This window comes from Hemicordylus capensis, chromosome 1 (genome assembly GCF_027244095.1).
Source record: "Hemicordylus capensis ecotype Gifberg chromosome 1, rHemCap1.1.pri, whole genome shotgun sequence".
Lineage (NCBI taxonomy): Eukaryota > Metazoa > Chordata > Lepidosauria > Squamata > Cordylidae > Hemicordylus > Hemicordylus capensis.
Window position 1 is genome coordinate 375,137,546 of NC_069657.1, and position 25,686 is coordinate 375,163,231.

The 25,686-nt window shown below is 43.4% G+C and overlaps 1 protein-coding gene across 2 annotated transcripts; it reads left to right on the top strand.

Moving 5' to 3' along the window:
• The first annotated feature begins 271 nt into the window (after positions 1-271).
• LOC128339559 (sulfotransferase 6B1-like) lies at positions 272-15,815 on the top strand. 2 transcript variants are annotated; one of them, XM_053283701.1, is made up of 7 exons: positions 272-589; positions 3,889-4,034; positions 7,841-7,930; positions 9,949-10,072; positions 12,374-12,468; positions 14,822-14,978; positions 15,579-15,815. In XM_053283701.1, exons 1-7 carry the CDS (start codon positions 388-390, stop codon positions 15,707-15,709), a joined length of 945 nt encoding a protein of 314 aa, XP_053139676.1. In that variant the 5' UTR covers positions 272-387; the 3' UTR covers positions 15,710-15,815. The 2 variants fall into 2 exon arrangements, with proteins under 2 accessions (XP_053139676.1, XP_053139678.1); XM_053283703.1 differs by lacking the exon at positions 14,822-14,978.
• The last annotated feature ends 9,871 nt before the right edge of the window (positions 15,816-25,686 follow it).

Consider the following 25,686-nt stretch of genomic DNA (forward strand, 5'->3'; position numbering starts at 1 on the left):
TATAACATGCCCCCCAACTTTTGCAACTCCCCCCCAAATTTGAGGCTAGCTACGGGCCTGCTTCCAGGGTGAGTGTGTGTGAATTGTGTATATAAACTTTCATAATACACTTTTTCTTTGAGTGAAACAGCAAACCAGATGTGAACAAATGCTATTTTCCAGCAAATCTACAATGAGGAAAGCAAAGGCTATACTTACTTCCTAGCTGCCGTCTTAGTTAAACACTAACTTTCCTCCCTCTTCATTCCCCACCCTATCTTATACAAGCCATAACTGTTATTACAGTATCTCTGGTAAACTATCTGTATAAACAGTGGTCTGTTCAGGAATAATTGCTCATATCTCTGCTTTGGTGAGCATCAGGTTCACATCCTATGAGACACAAACATGTCGAAGAACAGGAAACACGTTGCTGAATTTCTGGACAATGCGTTAACTGATTGTGCCCAGTTAACCCCAGAAGAGAGTTACTTTTCCTATAAGGGGGTTTTGTATCCTACCTCTATATGCAAGCAAGAAACATTGGAAGCTCTTGAGTCCTTTGAAGCCAGGAAAGATGATGTGATCTTGGCAGGCTATCCTAAAACAGGTGAGTACAAAAAATATTACACATAAGCTGTTTCAATATGAATAAAGTCGATGCCAACGAGTTACTAGATCAAGCATGCTAATAATTATTGAACTGTCAACCTGCCCACGAATCAATAACATTTTGATTATACAGCATCTGACACAGGGAATGAATTGTATAAAGTTTGAACTCATGAGCTTTCAGTTGCTTCTCTCTCACTTTGCAAGTCTTGAATAGATGAAAGTACTCATTGGTTGACATCCTGCCTAATGGTGTGCAGGCGCACAATGCAAACCAGCTCTGCAACATTTAGTACAAGTCTTTCTGCTCATGCAGGGGAGAGGAGGTTTTTAATGGTTCCCTTCTCCCCAGAAGCACTCCCTGTGACTCCCTGAGGATTATACAACCCCCAGGGGCCTACTTCCGGATCACAAGAACCACTTCCAGAGGGAGCAGAATCACCAAATGTCACCTCACACGCTGCACACGCTGCACAATTCAGCATTATTAAACTCTGAGGAGGTTGATTGCAGGCTGCATCTTTACACCATTAGGCACCATTAGAATGTGATTATTCTGATCCATGTTAGAGCCTTTCCAGAGAACTATATAAAAAAATCTTGGATTTCTTTTCCTGTAGTCTGATATCCTATTCAGTATGTGGTGGGGGCAGTAGACTTGCTGAAGGAGGGGAGAGCTTATTCAATGTGTGGTATGAAAAATACAAATAAAAACACTTCAAAAGAATGATGCAAGCATGAAGCAGTACGAAAATGACATAATAAGCACTAGGTCTGTGTAAAACTGGCTTGGTAAAATCAGATATTGTCTCATTTTACTTGAATCAGAGAGGTTCAGAGAGAGAGAGTGTGTGTGAACCCCAACATGCACGTGCCAGGTTGCCTCAGACTAATCCAACCCCTTTCAGGAAAAAACTTGGGGTTTTCCAAATCTCCAAATGGTGGCAATTTAATTCTCATTCTCCTTCTTCTTAGTGATCATGGCGAGGCGGGCGAGTATCTTCTGCCCTCTGTCTGCCCAACTGCCTGTGCATATTTCTTTCTTTCTTTTTTTTAAGTTTTAAAAACGGTTTTAAGGTTTTTCTTCCTCCGAGGAGCTCATAGTGGTGTACATGCTTATTTTTTATCCTCACAACAACTCTGTGAGGTAGGTTAAACCTTTTTTAAAACTTATTTTAAACTGACAAATACAAGCAGCCGATTTCTGGGTTTCTCCTGTGATTCTCTGGTGTAAGGTAATTTCCCCTTAAGATTCTCTGATGTTACATCACTGTATAGCATAGTGGTTAGAGTGTTGGACTAGAATGGGGATGATGCGAGTTCGACTCCCCATTCAACCATGAAACTCACTGGGTCACTCTGGGCCAGTCATGCATCTCTCAGCCTAACCTACCTCACAGGGTTGTTGTGAGGATAAAAATAAGCATGTACACCACTATGAGCTCCTCGGAGGAAGAACATAGGAAACTGCCATATACTGAGTATATGGTCAATGGCCACTGGCCAATCTAGCTCAGTATTGTCTTCACAGACTGGCAGTGGCTTCTCCAAGGTTGCAGGCAGGAATCTCTCTCAGCCCTATCTTGGAGAAGCCAGGGAGGGAACTTGAAACCTTCTGCTCTTTCCAGAGTGGCTCCATCCCCTGAGGGGAATATCAGTGCGGGATATAAATATTTTAAAAATGATTTTTTTTAAAAAAATCACTTCCCCTGCACTTTTCTAACAAGTTTAGTGAGTATCCCGCAGTTACTTTTAAAACTTTTTAAAGGTTTGTCTGACCCTGATACCAGTCTCAACTCCGATCCTGATCCTGATCTCCACCTTGAAATTGATTGACATTTTCAGGGTTGGATTGGATAGAGTTGGACCCAATTCTGACTTTCACACACAGGCCTAATAAACACTGTCCAGTAGGTGGCAGTAACACTTTCACAGTCACAAATACTGTTGGAACTAAGGGAGAGCTTATTCATTGATTTGCACTTCAATGCTTGAGTGGTATGAAAACTACAGTAAAAGTAAAAGCACTTCAAAAGAATGATGCAAACATGAATATGAAAATGACATCATAAGCCTGTGCAAAACTGGCTCAATAAAACAGGATATTGCCCAATTTTACCCGAATCAGAGAAGTTCAGAGAGAGTCTGAACCCTAATGTGTACACCCCGTTTGGGCCTGGACTTCTCCAACCCCCTTCAGAAAAATCCAAAGCTTTCTGAAGATCCAAAGGGGGGCAAGAGTATGAAGAGCATACTTTGGATCGTGATTCTTAGTTATTGCAGCTGGGGTGGGTAGGTTATCTTCTGCCCTCTGCCTGCCTGCCTGTACATATCTCAAATTATTTATTTTTTGGAAGTTTTAAAAAAGGTGTTAAAGCTTATTTTAAACTTACAAATACAAGCAGCTGATTTCTGGGTTTCTCCTATTATTCACTGGTATGAGGTAACTTCACCTTAGATTCTCTGATGTTACATCACTTCCCCTGCACTTTTCTTCCAAGTTCAGTGAGTACTGACCTAGCTTGACACCAACCCTGACCCCAATCTCAATTCCAATCCTGATCCTGACCCTGAAATTAAGTATCCAAAGGATGCCAAACCAACACTTTCAGGGTCAGATTGTCTCAGGTCGGATCCAATTCTGACTTTCACATTCATGCACAGTCCAGTAGGGGTCCATGATACTTGCACAGTCACAGATCCACTTACCACAGGCATTTGGGGATCCAGAGATCTAGAGGATTGTTCCCATGCGGCCTCCTTCCACCCATGATGCTACGACTGAGAGAAGCAATCTGGCCAGCAGCTGCTGCTCACAATGCCCTATTCATTAACTGATCATTCTGGAGTCAGATTCATGGTGGACAAGTCTATTAATGGCTTCTAGTCTTGATGGCTATAGGATACCAGCTGCATGGGAGCAATGGAAGGAGAGGGGGCATGCCTTCATCTCCTGCTTCTGGGCTTCCCTGGGGCATCCGGTGGAGAACAGGATGTAACATGGATAGGCCTTAAGCATCTTCTTCTATTCTTATGAGTGAAGAAGCTCTGGTAGTAGTTCTATGATTGTAATCCGTGGCCTCCAGGTCGGTTTGGAGTTTTCTGAAGCACAGCTGCCTATGCTATCACTGGAGGGGAGGGTTGTACTGGCAGAGTATGCCAGAGAAAAGGAATGGATTGTATCCTTAAGAAACAGGGACCCATAGAAGAAATTTTTTTTAAAGAACAGCATGATCAAAGGGCAGATTTGTGTGCCAGCCATACGTGTTTACTCCAAATATTTTTCATCCTTTGCAGGCACTAACTGGCTTGATCACATTCTAAACAGCTTGGAAAGTACAGCTGCAAAATATACGGATGAGCAAATGAAAAAGAGAATTGCTCTTGAAAAGGAACTGGAAATGACTCCACGTCTTGAGTTTGGGGATCCAGACAAATTTAAGGTTAGCATGACTACAAAGATGATCAGTGCTAAGCAATGAGGAACGTGAGCAGAGAACACTCAGCACTCCCTGAGACGATTCACACAGGCAGACCAACACAGGCTGGGACAGCCCAGTGCACATTGAGGCAGCATTCACACATAACACAAAGCCACATTTAAATGGAATTAGGGAGCTATGCTGGTGTGGACCACCAGGATCCCTCCCAATCCCATTGCTTCCACCCCTGCTAGCCTGACTTTTTAACATGGGCCTTAACTGGAGTTAGGAGGGCGTGATCCCACCCTTGTGTGTGTATTCTAGGCTTGTGCAATTAGATTCGGGTACAAAACGTTTTGTGCCCGAAAATGGCAATATCGGAGGTTTTGTAACCAAAACAAAATCAAGAATTAAAAAACAGAGATTTTTGTTTACAAATCGAAATGACTGTGTTTCGGACAGAATGCTTTGTTCTTCAGAAAAGCATTGCAATTCAAATTGACTTCTCTGACTCTCTCCACTCCAGCTGAGGCACTGAGTGATTAGCAGAAGATAAGATATGCAAAAGGCTGTTGAGCAAGTATGTGTTGTATTCAGTTTGATTGAAATGCAAACTGACCTTGCAAAGGGATTTGGAAGGCAGCATTTTGAGACAGAAATACCCAAATATCTTTGGGAGGTCAATGTAATTCCAAAGCTCTTGCTAAAAGCCATGGTATAAATTGTGTGGAGAAGCTTTTTTGAGAAGCTGGTTAGGAAAGTTCTGAAATTACACAGGTTTTTCTTTCTAATGGTTTAGAAAGAATCTCTTGACTTGTTCAGGGGTCTTTTGAAGAGCTATTTTGTTTTTCTTCTTATTTTTATGAGTTATAGTGGTGTCTAAGTTTTGTTGCCCAAGTTGAGCAGTCTAATGTAATTTAGGCCACAATGTAATTTGGTGGGACATGCTGTCTAAGCCAGTGGTTCACAACTTTTGCCATTGCAGGGACAGGTCATCCACATGGGACTACAGGAAACACAAGGAGGGGGGTGGGGAATACCCCTGTCAATCTGTTGACATCCCCAGGAATCTTAGTTGCTTCTCTCTTTCTTGTAACCATGATCCATGGTTTTGCACTTTCTTAAATGCAGTGATGATAAATCTCTACAATTCTGAACAGTAGGCTGATTTGTTTGGGCTACGGCTCACTCCACTTCAGTTAAATGAACATTTGAAGCTGTTCCCGCACCAAATTCCAATTTGAACCTTTGATTTGTAGTGAGTTTCACTGCCCCAACATGAGGTTTTATGGTGGCAGCATCCCAGAAACCACCCTGGATTGCGCCTGCTCCATGCCTGCTGTGCTTCTCGCTGGTCGCCTCTGAGATCACTTGCCCCATCAACTGTCAATGATCTACTAAAGCAGTTGCTAGGCAGCAGGGACATCCAATCCCAAGCTTGTCAGCATGTAAAATGTGAATATTACATGGGGGGCATGCCCTCTTCCCACTCTGTCCCTTGAGACTCCCTCCTGCCAATCAGGAGAGAAAGGGGATGGGATGGCAAGATGAGCACTTTGTGCTTTGCTCTCTGAAAATGAAGTGATAAAGATGTTTGTTCACAAGTGGTGCCAACCTAAATAGGGCAACCCGATTAGATCGCTGGGGCGGTAACATATGGCAGGGTGGAAATATTTATTTATCTATTTAACATATTGATATACTACCCAAAATGCAAGTCTTGGGGTTGGGTTTCAAGAGCAGGTTTAAAGAAATACCTGGGGATGGGTTTAAAGGGCAGCCCCTCCCAGGAATACTTGCATGGCTCTGGTCTAATTTTTTTTACATTGGATTGGAGGAATTGGGGGTCCAGCCTCTTCCCCATGGGTTAACACATGCGGTCCCTAGACTCACTCATGAGAAGGTCCAGGCAGCGGGATCAGCATTGCTTCCAGTGAATGTTGAGACTTCTCATATGTGATGAGGCTGGATGATGCTCCTGAGTGGACCACTCTCTCATGAGAATGGAAAAGCCATGGAGCTACCCCCTTCACAATGCATGAGAAAACCTGAACGGGAGGGCAGTGGGATCAGGCAGAATCATTAATAATGTGTGACAAAAGCCCTTCTCCCATGGACTACTCTCTCATGAGAGCGTTAGGCCAGCTGGCATATGCTCTACACGATCAAGCTCCTGCCCTGCAGACATTCTGATGCCTTGCCCATAGTCTGGCAACACAAGTGCTATGAAGCTTGCTGGGATGTGGACTCGGTGGACCAGAAAGAGGGAGGGGCTCCCCTGCCTTGAAAATGGAGGTTGCCAGGTGCGGTTGGATGAATGTCTGCAATGTGACTTACCAACAGAAAAATTGACTGTGGTTTCAGCAGCCTCTGGTTTCATGTTAAGTGCGGACAGTCAGGCACCTAGAGCGCCCAACTCATGGGGGACTCCCCCAATACACAATGCTGGAGGCCAGGACTCATTTTCCCGGCCTCCAGTGATCTGTGCTGCTCCGAGCAGTGCAGATTGTGTGGATGTGCGATGGTTGGCCCTTAGATGATGTAAAGCCTCACTGCACTCCCAAGAGCACTGTCTTTCTTTTTAGTTTTAAGAATTGCAAAGATTATTGTACCTGTAGCTTGAAGACATATGGCCTAATACAAGGTAGTCTAGAAGTGCAATCTCAGTAGCAGTCACCAGGTGCTGCTGTTCCAAGTGGTGTAGCTGTTTTAGTTTCCTTGGCTGTGTATCCAATCCCATGCATGGAAATGATTGCTGGTTCTAATATAGCTAGTAACATAAGAACATGGGAAGCTGCCTTCTCCTGAGTGAGACCACTGGTCCAACTAGCTCAGTTTTGTCTTCATAGACTGGCAGCGGCTTCTCCAAGTTGCAAGCAGGAATCTCTCTCAGCCCTATCTTGGAGACACCAGTGAGGGAACTTGGAATCTTCTCCTCTTCCCATAGCAGCCCTATCCCCTAAGGGGAACATCTTACAGTGCTCACATGTAGTCTCCCATTCAAATTCAAACCACGGCAGACCCTGCTTTGCAAAGGGGACAATTCATGCTTGTTACCATGAGCAGCAAGACCAGCTCTCCTCCCATAAAGGAACCTTATGGTCTGAAGCTGACTTCAGACCATAATGATGTCATGCATATTATCAAATGGAACCACTAATTGTTCCATAATCAGAAAAAAGTACCGAGGGCTGCTTCAGACATCTTTGTAGTACACACAGTAGAACAGGCATTTGTTTTTCTCATATGGCATACATGCCATTTTCTACATGGAAGTCATGTCTGTACAGAAAAAGGATTGTCAAGGGACTTTGATACTGCTGGCTTATCCTCCATCAAGGGATGGGGCTATATCTCAGTGGTAGAGCTTCTGCTTGAATGCAGAAAACCCCAAGTTCATTCCTGGCATCTGCAGGTAGGGCTGAGAGAGACTCCTGCCTGGAACCTCAGAGAAGCCACTGCCATTCACCATAGACAATACTGAGCCAGATGGGTCAATGGTCTGAATCGGCATAAGGCGGATTCCTATGTTCCTTTATTCCTAGATTCTCTGCAGCGAGCAAAGCAAGAGGCATGCCTGCTGCTTCTACGCTTCTCTACACCCCACCCATGCTCGTCCTCAGGGTGGGGAGAGTTCATTTAAAGAGTTTCATTCAATCTCAGGCTATTAATTAAATCAATGGAGTCAACATTAGTGCTAGTAATCTATTACTATGTTTTACCACAGAAGTGCATAGGGCTGTTAATGCAGTGTCAATGTAGTTAAAGAGAGAAGATTTTATTCAACTTGATATCGACTTTGCTGCCTATTTCCTATTTTGTTGCAGAGGATGGAGAAATTACCTTCCCGAAGGGTCATAATCACTCATCTTTCTCCTCATTCACTACCCAAGTCTATTTTCAGGAATAAAGCCAAGGTCAGTGGGCCTAAGTCTTACATCCTCAATTTAGGATTAGGTAAACACATGATACTGTTATGCATAGTGACCACTGTGGTCCACTCCAAGCAGCAAAAGCTGCGCATCAAGCTCATTCTTCAGCATGTCAGTTTCAATAACAACGAAACGCATGCTAGTGCATATAAAGCACGTATGTTTGCAGCACCAAAGATGTCTCTGCTGCATTGGCCCAAATGAGGTAAGTGAGTTATTCTCTGTCTTGGCATCATAATGTCCCCAGCTCTGCCTATTTCTGGGTTGTGAAATAAAGCCTTGTAAATTTGCTAATAAAAGCAACGAACTGGATTCCCATGATATACTTCTATAAGAAAAGAGCCCTGTTTAGACACTGGGCCAGTTTAGATGATACTTCTCCGACTGATGGAATTAGAAAGGTGATGTGCTAAGAGCATTCTTGTCATGACGTCGTATAACCTGGTATATTCCATTGTTGCATGGGTTGGGGACTGTTTGTCTGAATGGCAGCTCAGACACTCCTAATACCAGTTTAAATTTTAAGTTAATCATCCAAACCACCTCATTATGTTGTACTGTACTGTACTGCACTGTATACTGATGCCTGTACACATGTGCAGGTTCTAGTTTTAGTGACTGAGTGTGGATTCTATGATAGCAAATGAGATTTTCAATGAGACACCATGAATCCACTCACTCTCATTTACTATCATAGAATCCACACTCAGAACACCTCAGAAACAACAGAACCAAGTACCCCATGGGTTAGAAACCCATGGGGGTGGTTGGCACCCTATGTGCACTACACCACCACTCTCTCTGGGCCATCCCAGCACCCCTCAAGTGCACTTATGGGGCTTCTGAAAGCTCCATTATAGCTTATGAGGAAAAACCCTAAAGACGCGTAAACTTCAACAATTCACCAAAAATCAGCCCTCTGCCCAAATCCTTTGAAAAAATTCAGGTAGCTTCCTTGCCCCTACCTGGCACTACCACCAACCCCACACTGCTCTAGGCCACCCCTTTGCCCCCGACGTGAAGCTATACATTTGCTGACACCTCCATGTTTCTTTATGGAGAAAACCCTTAAAGACGCGTAAACTTCAAAAATCACTTAAAAATCAGCCCTTTGCCCAATTCCTTTCAAATAATTCTGATAGCTTCCTTGCCCACCCTAGGAACTACCACCCACTCCACTCCACTCTACGACACCCCTCCCCCCCCCGATGTGAAGCTATACATTTGCTGCAATCCTAATTATTCTCTATGAGGAATTCAAAAATAATTTAACAATTCACCAATAATCAGAGGAGTGTCCAATTACCTTGGGTTTTTTTGGGTGGTAGGCACCCCTGTCTGTCTACCACCCACCCCACTTTTGTGCCCCTAGGTGCTCCACAATAGGGGATATGGACTGGTTCGGGTCCCATTATATTCTATGAGAAAAATAATTAAAAATTATTCAAATATTCATTAAAAATTGTAGGACTGTCCTATTGCTTCAGGGTTTGGGTGTTTGTTGGCACCTATGGGTGCTCCACAATAAGGTATAATGGCCTGGTTTGAGTCACATTATATCCTATGAGAAAAAATAAAAATAAATTCCAAAAATTCATAAAAAATCGTACGAGTGTCTGATTGCTTTGGGGTTTGGGTGACAGGTACCCCTGGGTGCCAGCTACCATCCTACCAATTTTTGGGTGTCCTAACTGGTCCTAACTGGTCCGAACCGGTCCAAATCCGAACCCAACCAGGGGTGGTTTGAACAAAACCAAAACCGAACCACCCCCTCCTGGTTCGAACGTGGTTCGAATCCAAACTGAACCGGGCGAACCGGTTTTGTGCACATCCCTATTCCCCTTATTTGGATGTAACATCCACAAAACCATAGGCCTATACAACTGCGGTTCCACTTTATGTGCGAATGTGGCCAAAGCCTCTTTTTTTTTTTTTTAAAGCAACATTATTTGAAAACATTGAGAATAAAATTTTAAAGCATGGTTTATTTCTTCATGTTTCAGGTACTGGTGCTGATTCGGAATCCAAAAGACACACTGGTGTCTTATTTTCATTTCTGCAATAACTTTTTTTGCTTTCCTAATTACAAATGGGATGAATATTTTTCTGATTTTATGAATGGGAAAGGTATGTATTTGGTCTTTCTAAAATAATTTAATCAAAATTATGCAGCAGCAGGTTCTCCGTTTGGGAGCAGTCATCATGGCCTTCCAATTTATTTGCATCTGCCTCTGTCAGCTATAGCCAATAGCTTGTTTGGTCAGTTGCATTTGATATACCAGCTACACCTTCTCTAGAGACACAGGACATGGTCACAGTCATGAATGGTATGGCAGCCTCTGTGCTTGACTACTGTAATGTGTTTTTTTATGGAACTGCCCTTGAAGAAAGCCCAGAACAGTTTGTTCAGAAAGTGGCAGTAACAATTTTTCAGCTTCTAACCTTTGGAAGTATGCAATACCCATCCTTTGTGTACTCTGATACACATTTGTCTCTCTGATACAATCCTAGTTCTGCCTTTTAAAAACTGGCAGGGCCAGTTCCTCATCAAAGACTCTTGAACTGTCTGCAAAAATTAAAAAGTAGCAAATCGCCTGGGCTGCAGCCATCCAAAAGTCCTCAAAGAACTCAAAGGTGAAACTGTCAACCTCCTTGCAAAAATATATTTATTCATTTATTATTTAACATATTTTATTCCGCCCAAAACTTGTGATCAGGCCCTGTGCTGGAGGACTGTAAAGTAGCAAATGTAACACTAATTTTCAAAAAGGGATCCAGGGGCAATCTGGGAAATTACAGGCTGGTTAGCTTAACGTCTGTTCCAGGCAAATAGATGGAAAGCATTCTCAAGGATAAAATTGTTAAGCACATAGAAGAACAGTCCCTGCTGGGGGAGAACCAACATGGCTTCTGCAAAGGTAAATCTTGCCTCACAAAGAGTGTCTGCAGGTGTGTGGATAAAAGTGATCTGGTTGAAATAGTATACTACCTGGACTTGCAAAAGAATTTTGGGCAAGCCTTTTAAGCAGCAAGCTGGCCAAATTTGCAGATGACACCAAATTATTTAGGGTAGTGAAATCCAAAACAAATTGTGAGGAGCTCCAAAAGGATCTCTTGAAACTGGGGGAGCAGGTGACAAATGTGGGTGACAAAATGGTGAATGTGGTTCAATGTTGGCAAGTGCAAAGTGATGCATATTGGGATGAAAATTCCCAACTTCACATATACGCTGATGGGATCTGAGCTGTTGGTGACTGACCAGGAGAGGGATCTTGGGGTCGTGGTGGACAGCTCATTGAAAGTGTCGACTCAGTGTGCGGCAGCTGTGAAAAAGGCCAATTCCATGCTAGGGAACATTAGGAAGGGGATTGAAAATAAGACTGCTAATATTATAATGCCCTTATAGAAAACGATAGTGCAGCCACACTTGGAGTACTGCGTACAATTCTGCTCACCACATCTAAAAAAGGTTATTGTGGAACTGGAAAAGGTGCAGAAGAGGGCAACCAAGGTGATCAGGGGCCTAGAGCACTTTCCTTATGAGGCAAGGCTGCAACACCTGGGGCTTTTTAGTTTAGAAAAAGAATGACTGCGTGGAGACATGATAGAGGTCTCTAAAATCATGCATGGTGTGGAGAAAGTGGATAGAGAGAAATTCTTCTCCTCTCACATAATACTAGAACCAGGGGCCATCCCATGAAATTGGTTGCCAAGAAATTTAGGACCAGCAAACGAAATTACTTTTTCACGCTACGCATAATCAACTTGTGGAATTCTCTGCCACAAGATGTGGTGACAGCCAACAACCTGGATGGTTTTAAAAGGGGGTTGGATAGTTTCATGGAGGAGATGTCTATCAGCGGCTACTAGTTGGAGGGCTATAGGCCACCTCCAGCCTCAGAGGCAGGATGCCTCTGAATACCAGCTGCAGGGGAGTAACAGCAGGAGGGAGGGCATGCCTTCAAGTCCTGCCTGTAGGCTTCCAGCGGCATCTGGTGGGCCACTGTGTGAAACAGGATGCTGGACTAGATGGGCCTTGGGCCCGATCCAGCAGGGCTGTCCTGATGTTTTAATGTCTTATGGCTTACACACATGTACATGTATCTTTGTTCATGCTTCTGGGGATTCTTGTTGAATTAGGTTTATCAGATGCATGTACACAGGTATTTAAAGATAATGTACAAATGTTTGTAACATCTGCTGGTTATGTGTTTTCTGTAGGAAATATTGGTATACCACCAGTTTTGCTGCCAGCAGTCCTGATGTATAAAGCTACTTTACATTCATTCATTTATGAAATGTGAATAAATGTTGACTTGTGTTTGAGGGATATTGTCCAGAATACGTAGAGAACCTGGAAGTGTTGTGCTTAAAACCTATAGCTTATACGATATTACCATGCAACTCCTTTCTCTGTTCTTTCTTCAGTGGGTTGGGGATCCTACTTTGACCATGTAGCTGAATGGGATAAGTATATCGAAGACGAAAACATTGTGGCCATAAGTTATGAAGAACTGAAAGAGGTGAGTTTTATATTGGCTTCTGGGTTAGGAAAGTCAGATTGAGAGGTCATCCACACAATCAAAAACTGTTTTGTACCCAGGTTTGGGAGCTGTGTGTGTTCCCAATTTTCGGTTGTGTGGAAGCAAGGTTAGAGGAAAACCTGGGCAGAAGTGATTGTGTGGAAGCAAGGCAGGGGGATAAGCTACCCAGGTTTTCCTCTTACCTTGCTTCCACACAACCGAAAACTGAGAGCACACACATATCCCAAACCTGGGTACAACACAAGTTTTTTTATTGGGTGAATGACCACTGTGTATCTTATTGAACTATTGGAGAACTTATCAATGTACAAGGACCTGTAATACGTGAATTCCTTTTCTCTGACAAGAACATACAGATACAAACTTCACATCTGCTTGTTCTAATAGGTGAAAATGGATTGCATGTTTCTTGTAGAATGTCCCTAATATCTTGTTGCATAGATTTTCTGACCACTCCAGTACTGAGCCAGGCAGATTGTTTCTTCAGAGATCACAGTGGCCAGTGTTGCGAAACCATGAGAAACTTATATTGTCCAATAGATATAACCACATTCTCCTCTGTTGTATTAATTCGGCCTATACTAAAGAATCTTCCTGGCAGATCTGATGAATTATATATACAGATTATTTTAGCAGACTCTGGGGCTATTCTGATGATCAGCAAAAATCGGGCTAGCCTCCACTAGCCCGATTTTTGCCAGTTGTCAGAACCACCAGGCTTGGCTGCGAGCCCGGTGGTTCCGGAGCGGGTAACCCGCTCGGGAACCCCTGGTAAAAAATCAGGTTTGTGGAGCGAGTGCTCCGCAAACCTGGTTTTTAGAATTGTGAGTAGCTGTGGCGCGGTTTTGCGCCGTGCCTACTCACAAGTAGACCCCCGGTCGGGAGGCTTAAAAGCAGCCTCAAAGCTCAGGGGTCTCCCCCGTATGTCCTGCGTGCTCGTGCAGGGTATACTGGGGCTTGCGGGGGCCGCGTGGCCCCCGAGCTCCCCAGCCCCCACCGGCTCCGGCTCAGACCAGGTCCAAACCGGGTCTCACGGATCCCAAACCCGGTCTCACGGATCGTGAGACCCGGTCCAAAGACTGTTCCACGTCATATAACAGCAAAATTATGTATTTTAGCTTCTAGATTCCATCAAGTAATTGTAGCTGCTCCCTAAAAGGGTAGAGCAAATACTGGGAATTTTGTTTTGGGGCTGTGGAATCTACTATAGTTTTATTATTGTAAAATTTGATTTGCTCCAATAGATATAAATGAATACAAAGGTGGCTCTATTTCACATAGCAAGCTGTTCAAAACCAGGAGTAGGGATGTGTGAACCAGCTCAAAATTGAGCCGGCTCGCACTCAAACCGGTTCGGTTTGAGGGGTTCAACTTTGAACCAAACCATATCCAGTTCAGTTCAGGTCCAAATTGAACTGATCGGTCCAGTTCAGGCCTGGTTCAGAGCCCTACCAGCAAAGGAAGATTACTAGTAAAGGGGCCAGTGGGAGCGGAGCGCTTCTTTACATATCTTAAAAGTACTTACAGGGTTCTCATATAAATTGAAGACCCACTGCCAGTAGCAGCAGATATGGGGGGGTGGTAGTACCCCCCAGCCCCCGCCAGCCTCCCCCCACGTGTCCAGGGCTGGTTTGGGCCTTCTTCAGCAAGATTTGTGCCTGTGCACGTGCGTGGAGTCCATTTTTGACCTCCACACATGAGCATGGGCCATTTACGTGACACGGTCATGCAGATGGCCCATGCACATGCATGAAGGTAGAAAATGGTCTCCATATGCATGGGCCCAAAACAGGCTGAAGAAGGCCCAAACTGGGCCCAAACTAGGTCTTGGCTGGCCATGGACACTTGGGCAGAGACCAGCGGGGGCCAAGGGAGCCACCTCCCCCCCCATGGCTTGCACCACTAGTGCCACCACGGGCAGGTACTTTGATTTAAATGAGAGTCTTTTGAGTACTTTTGAAATATGTAGAGAAGCACCCCACTCCACTGGCCCCTTTACTGGTAAAGGTGAATCCTCGCCAGATTCCCCTTTGTCAGTAGGGCTCTGAACTGGGCCTGAACCAGTACAAATTTGAACCAAACTGGGCCTTGTCCAGAGGGGGGCAAAAACGAACCATTTCGGCCTGGTTTGAATCAGGTTTGGATTCAGCTGAGTCAGGAAAACTGATTTTGTACACACCCTTTCTGAGGAAGAAGCTGGGCTGACAATGCAAATGAAGAACCTACTGTGACTTTCCCCCACTTTATACTACATCTGTGTGTTTAACAGAGCTCCACAGATGCATCATAGATTTAATGGTAATGTACTGTCTATTGTTTTCTAAAAATATAGAATCTGAATTTGGGATTGAAAAAAATAGCCAAATTCTTTGGGTTTTCCCTGACTGAAGAAGAGATTCAAAGTGTTGCAGAAAAGAGCAGCTTTAAGGCTATGAAAGAGAAAGGATCAGAAACCCATGGGGTATATGGAGATGTTTTCTTCCGCAAAGGTAAACTGGCTGGGGGTGAGGGTGGAAGAGAATTCACCAACAGTTTCCTGCTAGGTGGCCATATCTTCACTGATCTACTTATTTGATGTTTGGCATGGATACCTCCAAAAGGGAGCAAGATTCACACTTCACATCGGTGCTCTCATAGCACCTGTCCTGTTTCCAGTTGTTGACATAGTTCAAATATGCACAGCATTTTTGGAATAAAATCAGTTCATAAATGTTAGATTTATGTTCCAAAAATCTTTTGAAAACATCTCCCTTTAAAAAATGGCTGACAAGATCACAAAATAGAACCAATGTCCCATCTTCTTTTTAAAAGAGGTTATGGCTTTGTTATTAAACAGAGGCATGTGTGTGAGGGATTTTTCTTTATGATGAGTGAGTGGTTGATGACATTGCATGGTTCTGTAATAAAGCATGTAATACACCTGTTGGATATTTAAATGGGAAACAGTCTTTCAAGGTTTTCCTCTCTAAAGGTAAATTGTCTCTCTTAGTCATCACCTTTATCAAAAATTCAAACGAGAACTACTCTTGCTTAATCAAACGTCCTCTCAACATGCAATATAACTAGCCACTTTCTCAAAATGTTTGTAGGAACTGTTGGTGACTGGAAAAGTCTCCTCTCAGAATCACAGAGCCAAGAAATGGATAGAAGATTTGAAGAGAGTGTTGCTGGAACAAAAATCGGAGCAAAGCTAAAGTATGAGGTTTACTGCAAAGTCTGAGGAGACTGACAACTCCTTTTGAAGGGTTGCCTATCTCCTGAACTGTATCCTGAAAAAGAATTTGCTCCATCTCTTTGTGTACACCAATTAAAATATGGTAATTCAGCCTTGTTGTTCCCTGTTATAAATGCAATATAACCAGTGGTTCGTTCGTGTGGATGTTGGACAATCTCAAAATTAAATTAAGATAGCTGTAGGAACTGCATTTAAAACAACAGCAGAGGATCAAATTAAAAGAACAAACTCGATCATATTTTACCTGGGAGAACAGCAGTGTCTTCCACTGATGTGTGAAACGCACAAAAGGGGGAGCCAGGTGAATGGACAGCAGGAGATACCTCCACAGATGAGGCACCACAACTGACCCTGTAGTGACCCACTTCATCTCAGAAAGTAGATGAACCTTACTGTAAATGTCAAAGGCAGTCCTGTTGCTGTTTTGAATCAGTAATTGTGGAAGCGGTATTCCTGCTGATTTCCCTATTGTGAATGTGATTATCTCTGGAAACACATTTTCCACAATCACTGCTTCAAAAAAGCATTGGGGCTGCCTCTGAGATTTGTAGCAGGCCTCGGGCATAGCGTTGTGGCTGCACAGTGCTGTGCATCATGTGGGCCACTGATTTTGGTGGCTGGCCCTGGAATGAAAATTTGCCTTACAGAGGTGACAACTTCACAGATTTCTTCAGAATGTACCTTACCTGTAGAGTAAGCATTGTACCTAGGGAGTGGTCAGTTTTCTCAGAGCACCCTGCTGGGTCCCCTAGGCAATATATTTCTTTTTCAATATAGTCCTCAAACAGGAGGACCAAACCTGGATAAGTACTAAACCAGTACACGATAAGTTCTAAACCAGAAAGATAACTAGTCTTAAATAAAAACCACCTTACAAAACAATACATGTAAAAGAATAAGAAGTGGAGAAAAGCAGTTGCTGAAGCAGACTTTTGTAACATCATGATTCATAAAGGAAAAACGAGAGCTGAAGAACCAAGTTAGTTTGCCCATACAAGGTATCTTCTGTGGTATAACAACACAAAGGACATCAACAACCCAATAATTATTAGAGCTTCCAAAAGGACAAAAAGGGCTTTTCAAGCAGAAACCTTTGAAAATTGTCACATTTCATTTGTTCCTAAAACAAACACTCCAGTACCAATTCGGTTGAAGTTTAGCAGGTCTTGTCCCCATCTGAAGTGCTTCCATCCTTGTACATTTGATCTGATTAAGAAAAGAAATTTTAAAAGATTACAGTGACTAGAAATCTGCCCATTAGAAACTTCCAAAGTCAAATCAAAATTGAAGCCAAACAGCCACCTGAACTGCAGCAAATGATTGAAATGAAGAAACCAAAGGGATCAAGTCACCAAATGAAGCAATGCTTTGGAAAATGAAATGATTTTTCTTTTTGCACATCCTTGAGACCTGTGCAAACTTGCTCCACCAGGAGAAACTGAGACAGCAGGAATGAAAGTTAGCTGGCATATCATGTGGATTTCTAATATAAGAAAGCAGCAGTTAAGCAACAGCTAATTGCATGACCTCCTAGCCCTGTATCAATAGTCAGCAAGTGAGTAGTAAAAGATATGAGTCATTTGTATATAATAGAACAATTAGCCAAACATCATGAGGGCTACACTTAATTTAGACTAACTAATAACACCATATCTTGCTAACGATCTGTGACACTGATGCTTATGAACTTTGGACTTCCCCTTCTTTGAAAATTCAACTCCTGCTACCTACTGATATGATTTCTCAACTGTTGACTAGTGCAGTTGCACTAAAAGGGAAGAGAAGAGGAAATCGCATGACAGTTGTTGTAAGAATCCATTTCTAGGAATGGGGCTAGTGCTACCCCTTCCACTGATTTCCGATTTCACAAGGAAACCATGATCTGGGCATATTTCACACAGGACTTTTAGCTTGCTTCTCCTCCGGAATAGAGGTTGTGTGTTCGCATATTGGCCAGATTTACCCCGAAGTCCCTGTGAACTATCTGGGAGCACTTCACACACTATTCGGGTTTTTCATCGGGCATTACAGTGTAGCCCGATTTATACCCAGGGTACAAAAATTCACTATTTGCATCAACTTCTCACTTACAGTAAAGCCTCGCAGTAAACCCACAGTAAAGTTGCTGTCTGAAAGCCCTCCTGCAGGCTTTAACACAGCCTCCAAAATTCCTGTGTCCATAGGAATCAACTGACTTTTATTTTATTACAGTCCTATTTTTATTTTAAATCTATCCTTTTTAAAGTGCTATGTGTAATCTCAAAATAATTTGCAGGCTAAGTTGCTCTTGGTGAGTCCTAAAGGAATTGTAACATCACTTGGCATGGTTTAGTGAATAGATGTGCCAGGTTCTTGGTGGCCTGGGGTACTGAAGAAGCTGGAAAGAGAGTAATGGATGGAAAGGGAAGAATGTGGGCTCGTGGTAATAAAGATCGCATGAATACGTTAGCTGGTATAAAGATGTCATAACAATTTGTATTCATTATGAGAGTTGAAGACAAAGGGGTGTGTGTGTGTGTATAATCAGTAATTGTGTGGAATTTCTCGGCCACTAGCACCTCCTTTCTACTACCCTAACCTGATTTTATTATTTGCTGAAAATGGACCTCCCAAGGAATCTTTGTTTTAAAACAAGCCACCCATTTTTTTGGTTTAGGTTTTTGGCAAATCCTCTGAATTTCTGAACATATACAGGCAGCGGCTTTTCATTTGGCATCCATTGCCAAGGCGTTCTGCAGGTGAAGTGACTGCAGAATGTAGTTCTCCCGTTCCTTCTGGTCCTCATTCTTCCAATCAGATCTCTTAACCAAAAGCATACCTGAGAAAAGCAGCACCAGTGAAATCATGATCCCCACTACAACACCTAAGCAGGGACACACAAATACATCCTTAGGCCTGGGTGGGTAGGGAAGAAGGAGGAGGAGGAGTGCCGCATGTACAGCGAGAAAGCAGGAGCAGAGATTTGTTCATTTTGCCTCTTGCCATTAAAACTCTATTAAAACTCCTTCCATCTTCAAAGCCCATAGCTCGTAGTTGTTCCCATCCAATCTGGGAAAAAGAAAAGATTTTCCTGAATCCATGCTGTAGTTCTATCTAGCTCAGCTGCACTTTAAAAAAGGAAAAATAAACTCTGCTTGTGCCTAAAAGCCTGTTGTTGCTCCTGCTGGGCCCATAACCCTGTTGGGGGTTGTTAATTTTACCCTCAGTAGGTAAACAGCAGAGCACTAAGGAAGAGAGCACACATGCCAGTTACAGAGTAGGTATCAAAGGATGATTTAGTTGTTGCAGCTATTTAGAGAAAACATATGGAGATTCTTGTAGAACTAAATACTAAGTATTTATTGGTTAAGTACACTTGGATAGGAAAGCCTAAACCTAATCTAAAGGACTACATATTGAGGTCATTCACACAATTGAAAACTGTGTTCTACCCGGGTTTGGGATCTGTGTGTACTCCCAATTTTTGATTGTGTGGAAGCAAGGTTAGAGGAAAACCTGGGTAGAAGTGATTATGTGGAAGCAAGGTAGAAGAAAAAGCTACCCAGGTTTCCCTCTAACCTTGCTTCTACACAATCAAAAATTGGGAGTACACACAGTTCCCAAACCCAGGTAGAACACAGTTTTCAATTGTGTGAATGACCTCAATGAATAGGTAAGGAGAGAGAGAGAGATTTCCATCTGCTCTCTAAGAGGAAAGGAAGGATTGTGACTCAGCACAGAAAGTGCTGAAGAGCCAGATGATCTGGGGTCATAGAGGAGGGACAGACAGGGAGACTCTTACTCACTATCTACTCCCAATAGCCCTAGTGGTCATTAGGATAGCTGGTGGGAAAAGGTCAATGCACTGGAACAGCTCCAACACTCCAGGGCCCTGATCATTTTGGTTGCCGTCTTCTGCACCTTTTCCAGTTCTACAATGTCCTCCTTAAGATACGGTGAGATAAACCCATGATGAAAGAAATGGAGGGCCAATATAGACTGCTGATGCTGGTTTGCCTGCCTGTCTGCTTCCTGCAAAGATCCCTGGGAAGATGCCAAGAACTCCCCTTTGGAGGTCCCCCAAATCCTAGGCCAGGCTCACCATTAACACAAATTCTCCTGGTGGGGATCAGAGACAGGATCCTTCTGCATGTGCTGCCACAGCTGTGGAGTGATCTCTTCCCAGGGAGATCAGCTGGGTTCCTTCTTTCCCCTCCTTGAGATGGATGAGAAAGAGAGTTTTGCTCTAGAAGACTGTTTGTTCTGTAGCATGCACTCACTGGGCGGGTTTATTTTCTTATTGCATGATTACAAATTCTGTTTTTATTTTTTGTAAGCCACTTTGAGATTCCTAACTTAAAAGTGGAGTATATATGCATTTGATATATACAGAAAATGAACCAATTTGAGAGCAAGACAGAATTTTTAAAAGTGACATGTCCTATAAATACAAGCAAATATTCCAGCAAGTCTGCCCTTAAGAGACCTTCCTGCTAAGAGATGCCAAGGCAGTGCATTTCCTAAAGACACAAATGATAACACAGGTGGAGCAGTGTTCCCTCTAAGGTGTGCATGTGGGTGCAAACTTACATGTTTTTTGATGTCTGCTCAGTTAATTTTAGATCACACTCAGGTTTAATCAAGAAGGTCCCTCTCTGAATGCACGAGTGTGTACAATGCCTTGATCCAGCCAGCCAGAAAAAAATGCATTCTGCACACAGATGAGAAAAATTAGAGAACACTGAAGAGGAGGTCTGGGTGCAACCAGGGACCAGTCTAGCAGCCAACAATGTGCTGGCTGGTCTTGGAAATCGAGGATTTGTGTGGCCTCACCTTTTGCATTTCTTCTCTCCACATGCTCACCCTCAGCTCTAGATGCTTTCCAAATCTGGCCTTGGCAAATAATCTTGCTTTGGAACACAAGAGGTGGGTTCTCCTTTTGAAGATACATCTGTGCTGGTCAGGAAATTGAATTCCATGCAGAGCTAATTAGTTCTTGATAACTGGTTCAGGAAAGAAAATGGGGGCATTCCAACTGTGTTAGGGTGGGGGGTTGGCGGTCACACATACCTGCTCAGCATGTCAGCAGAAAACAAAGTCATAGATGTGCTCCCCCTAACCTGTTGCTGGGCTCCTTTTGTACAGTTTGCTTGCTCCTCCCTGCTCCTCCCACTGTCACTGGCTTTGCCCCCAGACTGTCTGATCCTGCCTGATTCCTCGATAAAAAGAAGGCTGAGCTCAGATTCTCTCTTTGCATTCTAAATTGCTGCTTAAAGCGCAGGCCTTTGGTTTTACAGACTGGATCAGCAGGGAGGGGTGGAATGAAACACTGCGTGGAAATGCACCACCCCAGGATGGCAGCCCTGCCTTGAGATCTTGCCCCACCCTCTTAATCAAGTGCAGAATTGCTTCCCCATGGCATGCATTCATGACACAGTGGTTTTGATTGATTAAGTGCTGTCAAGTTGGTGTCGACTCTTAGCAACCACACAGATAGATTCTCTCCAGGATGATCTGTCTTCAGCTTGGCCTTTAAGGTCTCTCAGTGGTGCATTCACTGCTGTCGTAATCGAGTCCATCCACCTTGCTGCTGGTTGTCCTCTTCTTCTCTTTCCTTCAATTTTCCCCAGTATTATGGACTTCTCGAGGGAGCTGGGATATTGCATAATGTGTCCGAATTATGATAGTTTGAGCCTGGTCATTTGTGCCAAGAAAATTCTGGATTGATTTGTTCTATGATCCATTTGTTTGTTTTCCTGGCTGTCAAAAGACAAAAGTCTTCTCCAGCATCAAAGTTCAAAAGCGTCAATGCTTCTTCTATCTTGCTTCTTCAGAGTTCAGTTTTCACATCCATAGAGTGTCACAGGAAAAACCATTGTCCGAACGATTCTAATCTTTGTAGGTTTAGACACATCACGGCATGTAAATATCCTTTCCAAGGTCTTCATTGCAACCCTACCAAGTGCTAGTCTGCGGCATATTTTTGACTGCTGGATCCTTTACTGTTGATGGTTGAACCTAAAAGGCAGAAGCTATCCACCAATGTCTTCATTATCAATTCTTAGGCTGGTTGCTGTACCTGTTGTCATCAGTTTAATCTTCATTACATTTAGTCATAGTCTCATCTTTTCACTATGCTCCTTGACTTTCATTACTAGAGCTTGCAGATCATCCACATTCTCAGCTATCAGAGTGGTGTCATCAGCATAGCACAAGTTATTGATGTTTCCTCCTCCATATTTAAAACCACGCTCATCTTCTTCCAATCCTGCTTATCTCAGTATATGTTCAGCATATAAGTTGAATAAATAAGGGGAAAGTATACAGCCTTGCCTTACTCCTTTGCCGATCTGGAACCAGTCTGTTTCACCATGTTCTGTCTGGACTGCGGCTTCCTGTCCTGTGTATAGGTTTCTCATGAGAACAATGAGATATTCTGGGACACCCATTTTCCTAAGGATATTCCACAACTTGACATGGTCAATGCAACTGAAGGCTTTTCTTTAGTCAAGAAAGCACATATTGGAGCTATTCACACAGAGCTACAACACCTAGGATAGCTATTCACACGAGCAGAAAACAGGGTGACCTCCTGAATGCAGCTGGAAACCTATTTTTACCTCATAGCAAACAACAAGCATATGGTGCAGACTTGGCAGGGAGCCTGAGTGACATACGATTAGCATTTCAGGTTTTCCCAGCCACAGCTAGCATTGTTGGTCCTCCAGCCCTACCCCTGGCAGCAGCAGCTCCTGAGTGGACAGGGCAATCATGTGACCCATGGAGACCACTCAGAGGGCTCCAAGCTGCAGCCCTGTTTTGCTGCTCCCTGATTGGTAGCCTCAGTCAACCCTTTCCTCGCAACTGCAGCACTGTCAAAGGCACTGAACTCTGTCCCGATGCCCAAAACTCCCTGCTCACAACAAGTCAGGGATGGAAGGAGAGAGACAAAAGCAGCTGCAGCTGCCAAGAAGAGCCAACATGAACACACACAAACCCCAATGCACACCCCAGATCCAGGAGGGACACAGCAGATTCCCCCTGGAGCAGTTGCCAGATGCCCCCACAACTGCTCGCTCAGTAGGCATGCAGGGCTGGGCCACCCATTAACGCTGGGCAAATGGCCACCCATGGCACTAAGCTGGTGGCAAGGGTGATGACATGTGTCTCCTACCACCTCTGTCGAGTTTCCCCCCTGATCACAGTGGACAGGAAGACAAGCAGGCAGTGAGTAGTGTGCTGCATGTGCCACCACCCCCTTCACTCTTGCTGTGACAGCCCCCATTACCCCACCCCACCATACAGCAGCATGGTTCGGGAAGGCAGAAGAGAGCCTTCTCCCGTGGCTGGGGGTGCTGCAGAGTGGCCCTGGTCAGCAGCAGCGGGTTCTGTCACCACCGCTGCAGTCTACCAGCCCAGCCTGGAAGCCAGCCTGACAGCGGGCTGAACTGCTGGGAGCTTCTGGAGGTGGGATGTGCGGCGTATAGCACTTCCAATTTTTCTTTTAACTTCAGTGTGTGCGATGTTATCAGCCTGGAGAATGCCCAAGTATTTGTAAGGTTCTTTCTCTTCCAGGTTCTTGATCTTGCTTCCATTGGGCACTTCTATTCCTTCTGTTTTTCTTATTTTCCCTCTGTTCATTATTAATGCAGCACACTTGTCTAGTCCAAACTCCATTGCTACTGTATATCGCTACTGAATATACGGACAGTGTTTAGCAGTGATTCGATTTCTGACTGGGATTTTCCATACAACTTCAAATCGTCCATGTACAGCAGATGGTTGATTTTACTTGGTGTTTTAGTTGTTTGGGTATCCGAGGCCTGTTTTGTTTTGTATTTGTGAAAGTGGGGTCATGGCGATTACAAACAACAGAGGGGATAGTGAGTCCCCTTGGAAAATGCCTCTTCTAATGCTAACCTGTCCAAGTGTCTCGCCATTGATTGTTAACTGTGTACTCCACATGCTCATTGCTTTTTAAAATAAATATCTGAATTTTTGCTGACACCAGTTGTTTCTAAACATTTTAGTATCCATGTGTGAGGCAATGAATCAAAGGCTTTCTTGTAGTCAATCCATGCAACACTTAGATTGGTTTTTCTTCTCTTGCAATTTCTAAAATCATTTTGTCAATCAGCAGCTGGTCTTTTGTGCCTCTGGTGTTCGGGCAATTTCCTTTCTGTTCAAATGGAAGTTGTTTGTTAGTTAATAAGTGTTGCATCACTTCATCTGCTATTATTCCAGTTAATAATTTGAACATGGTTGGCAGGCAGGTTATTGGTCTATATTTACTTGGAACTGCACCAACCTTTTGCTGGGTCTTTCATTATGAGATGGGTTTTCCCAGTTGTTAGCCATTGTTCAATATCACCTCCTTGCAAAATGTGATTGAACTGTTTTGATAGTTGTTTATGAAGGCTTGTTAGGTGTTTAAGCCAAAAGCCATGCAGTTCATCGTCGCCTGGCACAGTCCAATTTTTAATTTTCTTTGCTCTTTCACTTATTAATTCTGGTGTTATTAGATCTTGCATTTGTTGGTTACATTTTTTGACCTCTTTCATCCAGCCTGCTTTTTTATTATAATCTATTGGATCGTCCCATAATTTCCCCCAGAATTGCACTGTTTCTTCTTTATTTGGTGTTTCTACGTTTCTTGCAGTTTCTCCTTTTATGCTTTGGTAGAAACGTTTCTGATTCGACTGGAATTGGAGATTCTGCCTGTGTTGTGTAATTCTGGCTTTGTATCTGCTAATCTTCTTTGACACTGCTGTTATTTGCTGCTTTATTATTTCTAGGACTTCTCTAATTTTCCTTGAATCTAGGTGGTATTTTTGGATCAGATACTGTTTGGTGTTTTCATTCTTCAGCTTCTTGTCTTTCATATCTTTCAATTTACTAGCAAGATCTAAGCCTGGCGATTTTATTTTCTAATTTAATCTTCCATTTAGGTGATGTACTGCTTTCTTTTTTTACATGTCCACTGATCTTATATCTGAGCTCTTGTGTTGTTATTGTTGCTGCACTGTACATTAGTTGGTTCATTTCTTGCAAATTATTGGTTGTTATTTCTGCAAGTGCAGCATTGACATCTTTTAATGCCCGAGCAAGTTGTTTTTTGGCAACTGTTTTTAGAGCTGGAAGTTGAACCTCCTTGGTGGTTGTTTGGTTCATGTGCTCAGTTATTTTCTGCTTTAGTTCTTGTTGCTTTTCTGTTAAACGACATTCAGGTTTTTGAGGTGAAGGCAAAGGAGAAGTTGCCTGGTTTTGATTTTGAAACAGTTAAGCGACAGTGACATCCTCTATTTCCAACACCTCCTCCACCTGCGCCTGAGCAACTTCTTCAGTTGGTGGTAATTCTTCTTCCATATCTTGAGCCTCTGTTGCTCTTTGCAGTTCTTCCAGCTCAACTCCTGTGAATACATAATATTTCTTATTATGAATCTTCTCTAGTCTGTTAGCCTTTGTTCTGTTATTTCTGTATCTGGATGCCTCTCTTTCCAAATTTGGTACATTCTTTGTAAATAGCCTCTTCTAGTTGGACTAGACTTGTAATAGCAGATCATTATTTCCTTGTTGGCATTTTTCGTATATTTTTTCCGGTTAAGCGACGTTTCTTCCAGTAACCTTGTAGTCTCCAGCCCTGGTTGCTCAACTGAAGATCCTGAGTCCTGTTGCCCACTTGCCACCAGATGTCCAGGGACTCCAGCAACTGGCGTGGTCCTTGTTGGCCCGGGCGATGACTGATCCGGTATAGATTTATTAAAGTTACGTCTCACCATATTGTTGATGAGAGAGGCACTCTTTGTCTGGCTCCTCTGGTGAGACCTGTCCAGTACGGTTGGACCTCTGGCATAGCTCTCACCTTCCTCAGAGCACGCAAGCCCCACAACCATGCCAAGGTAGTGCCTTACTGGGGGACTATTATTATTATTATTTACATTGTATATCCCGCTCTTCCTCCAAGGAGCCCAGAGCCATGTACT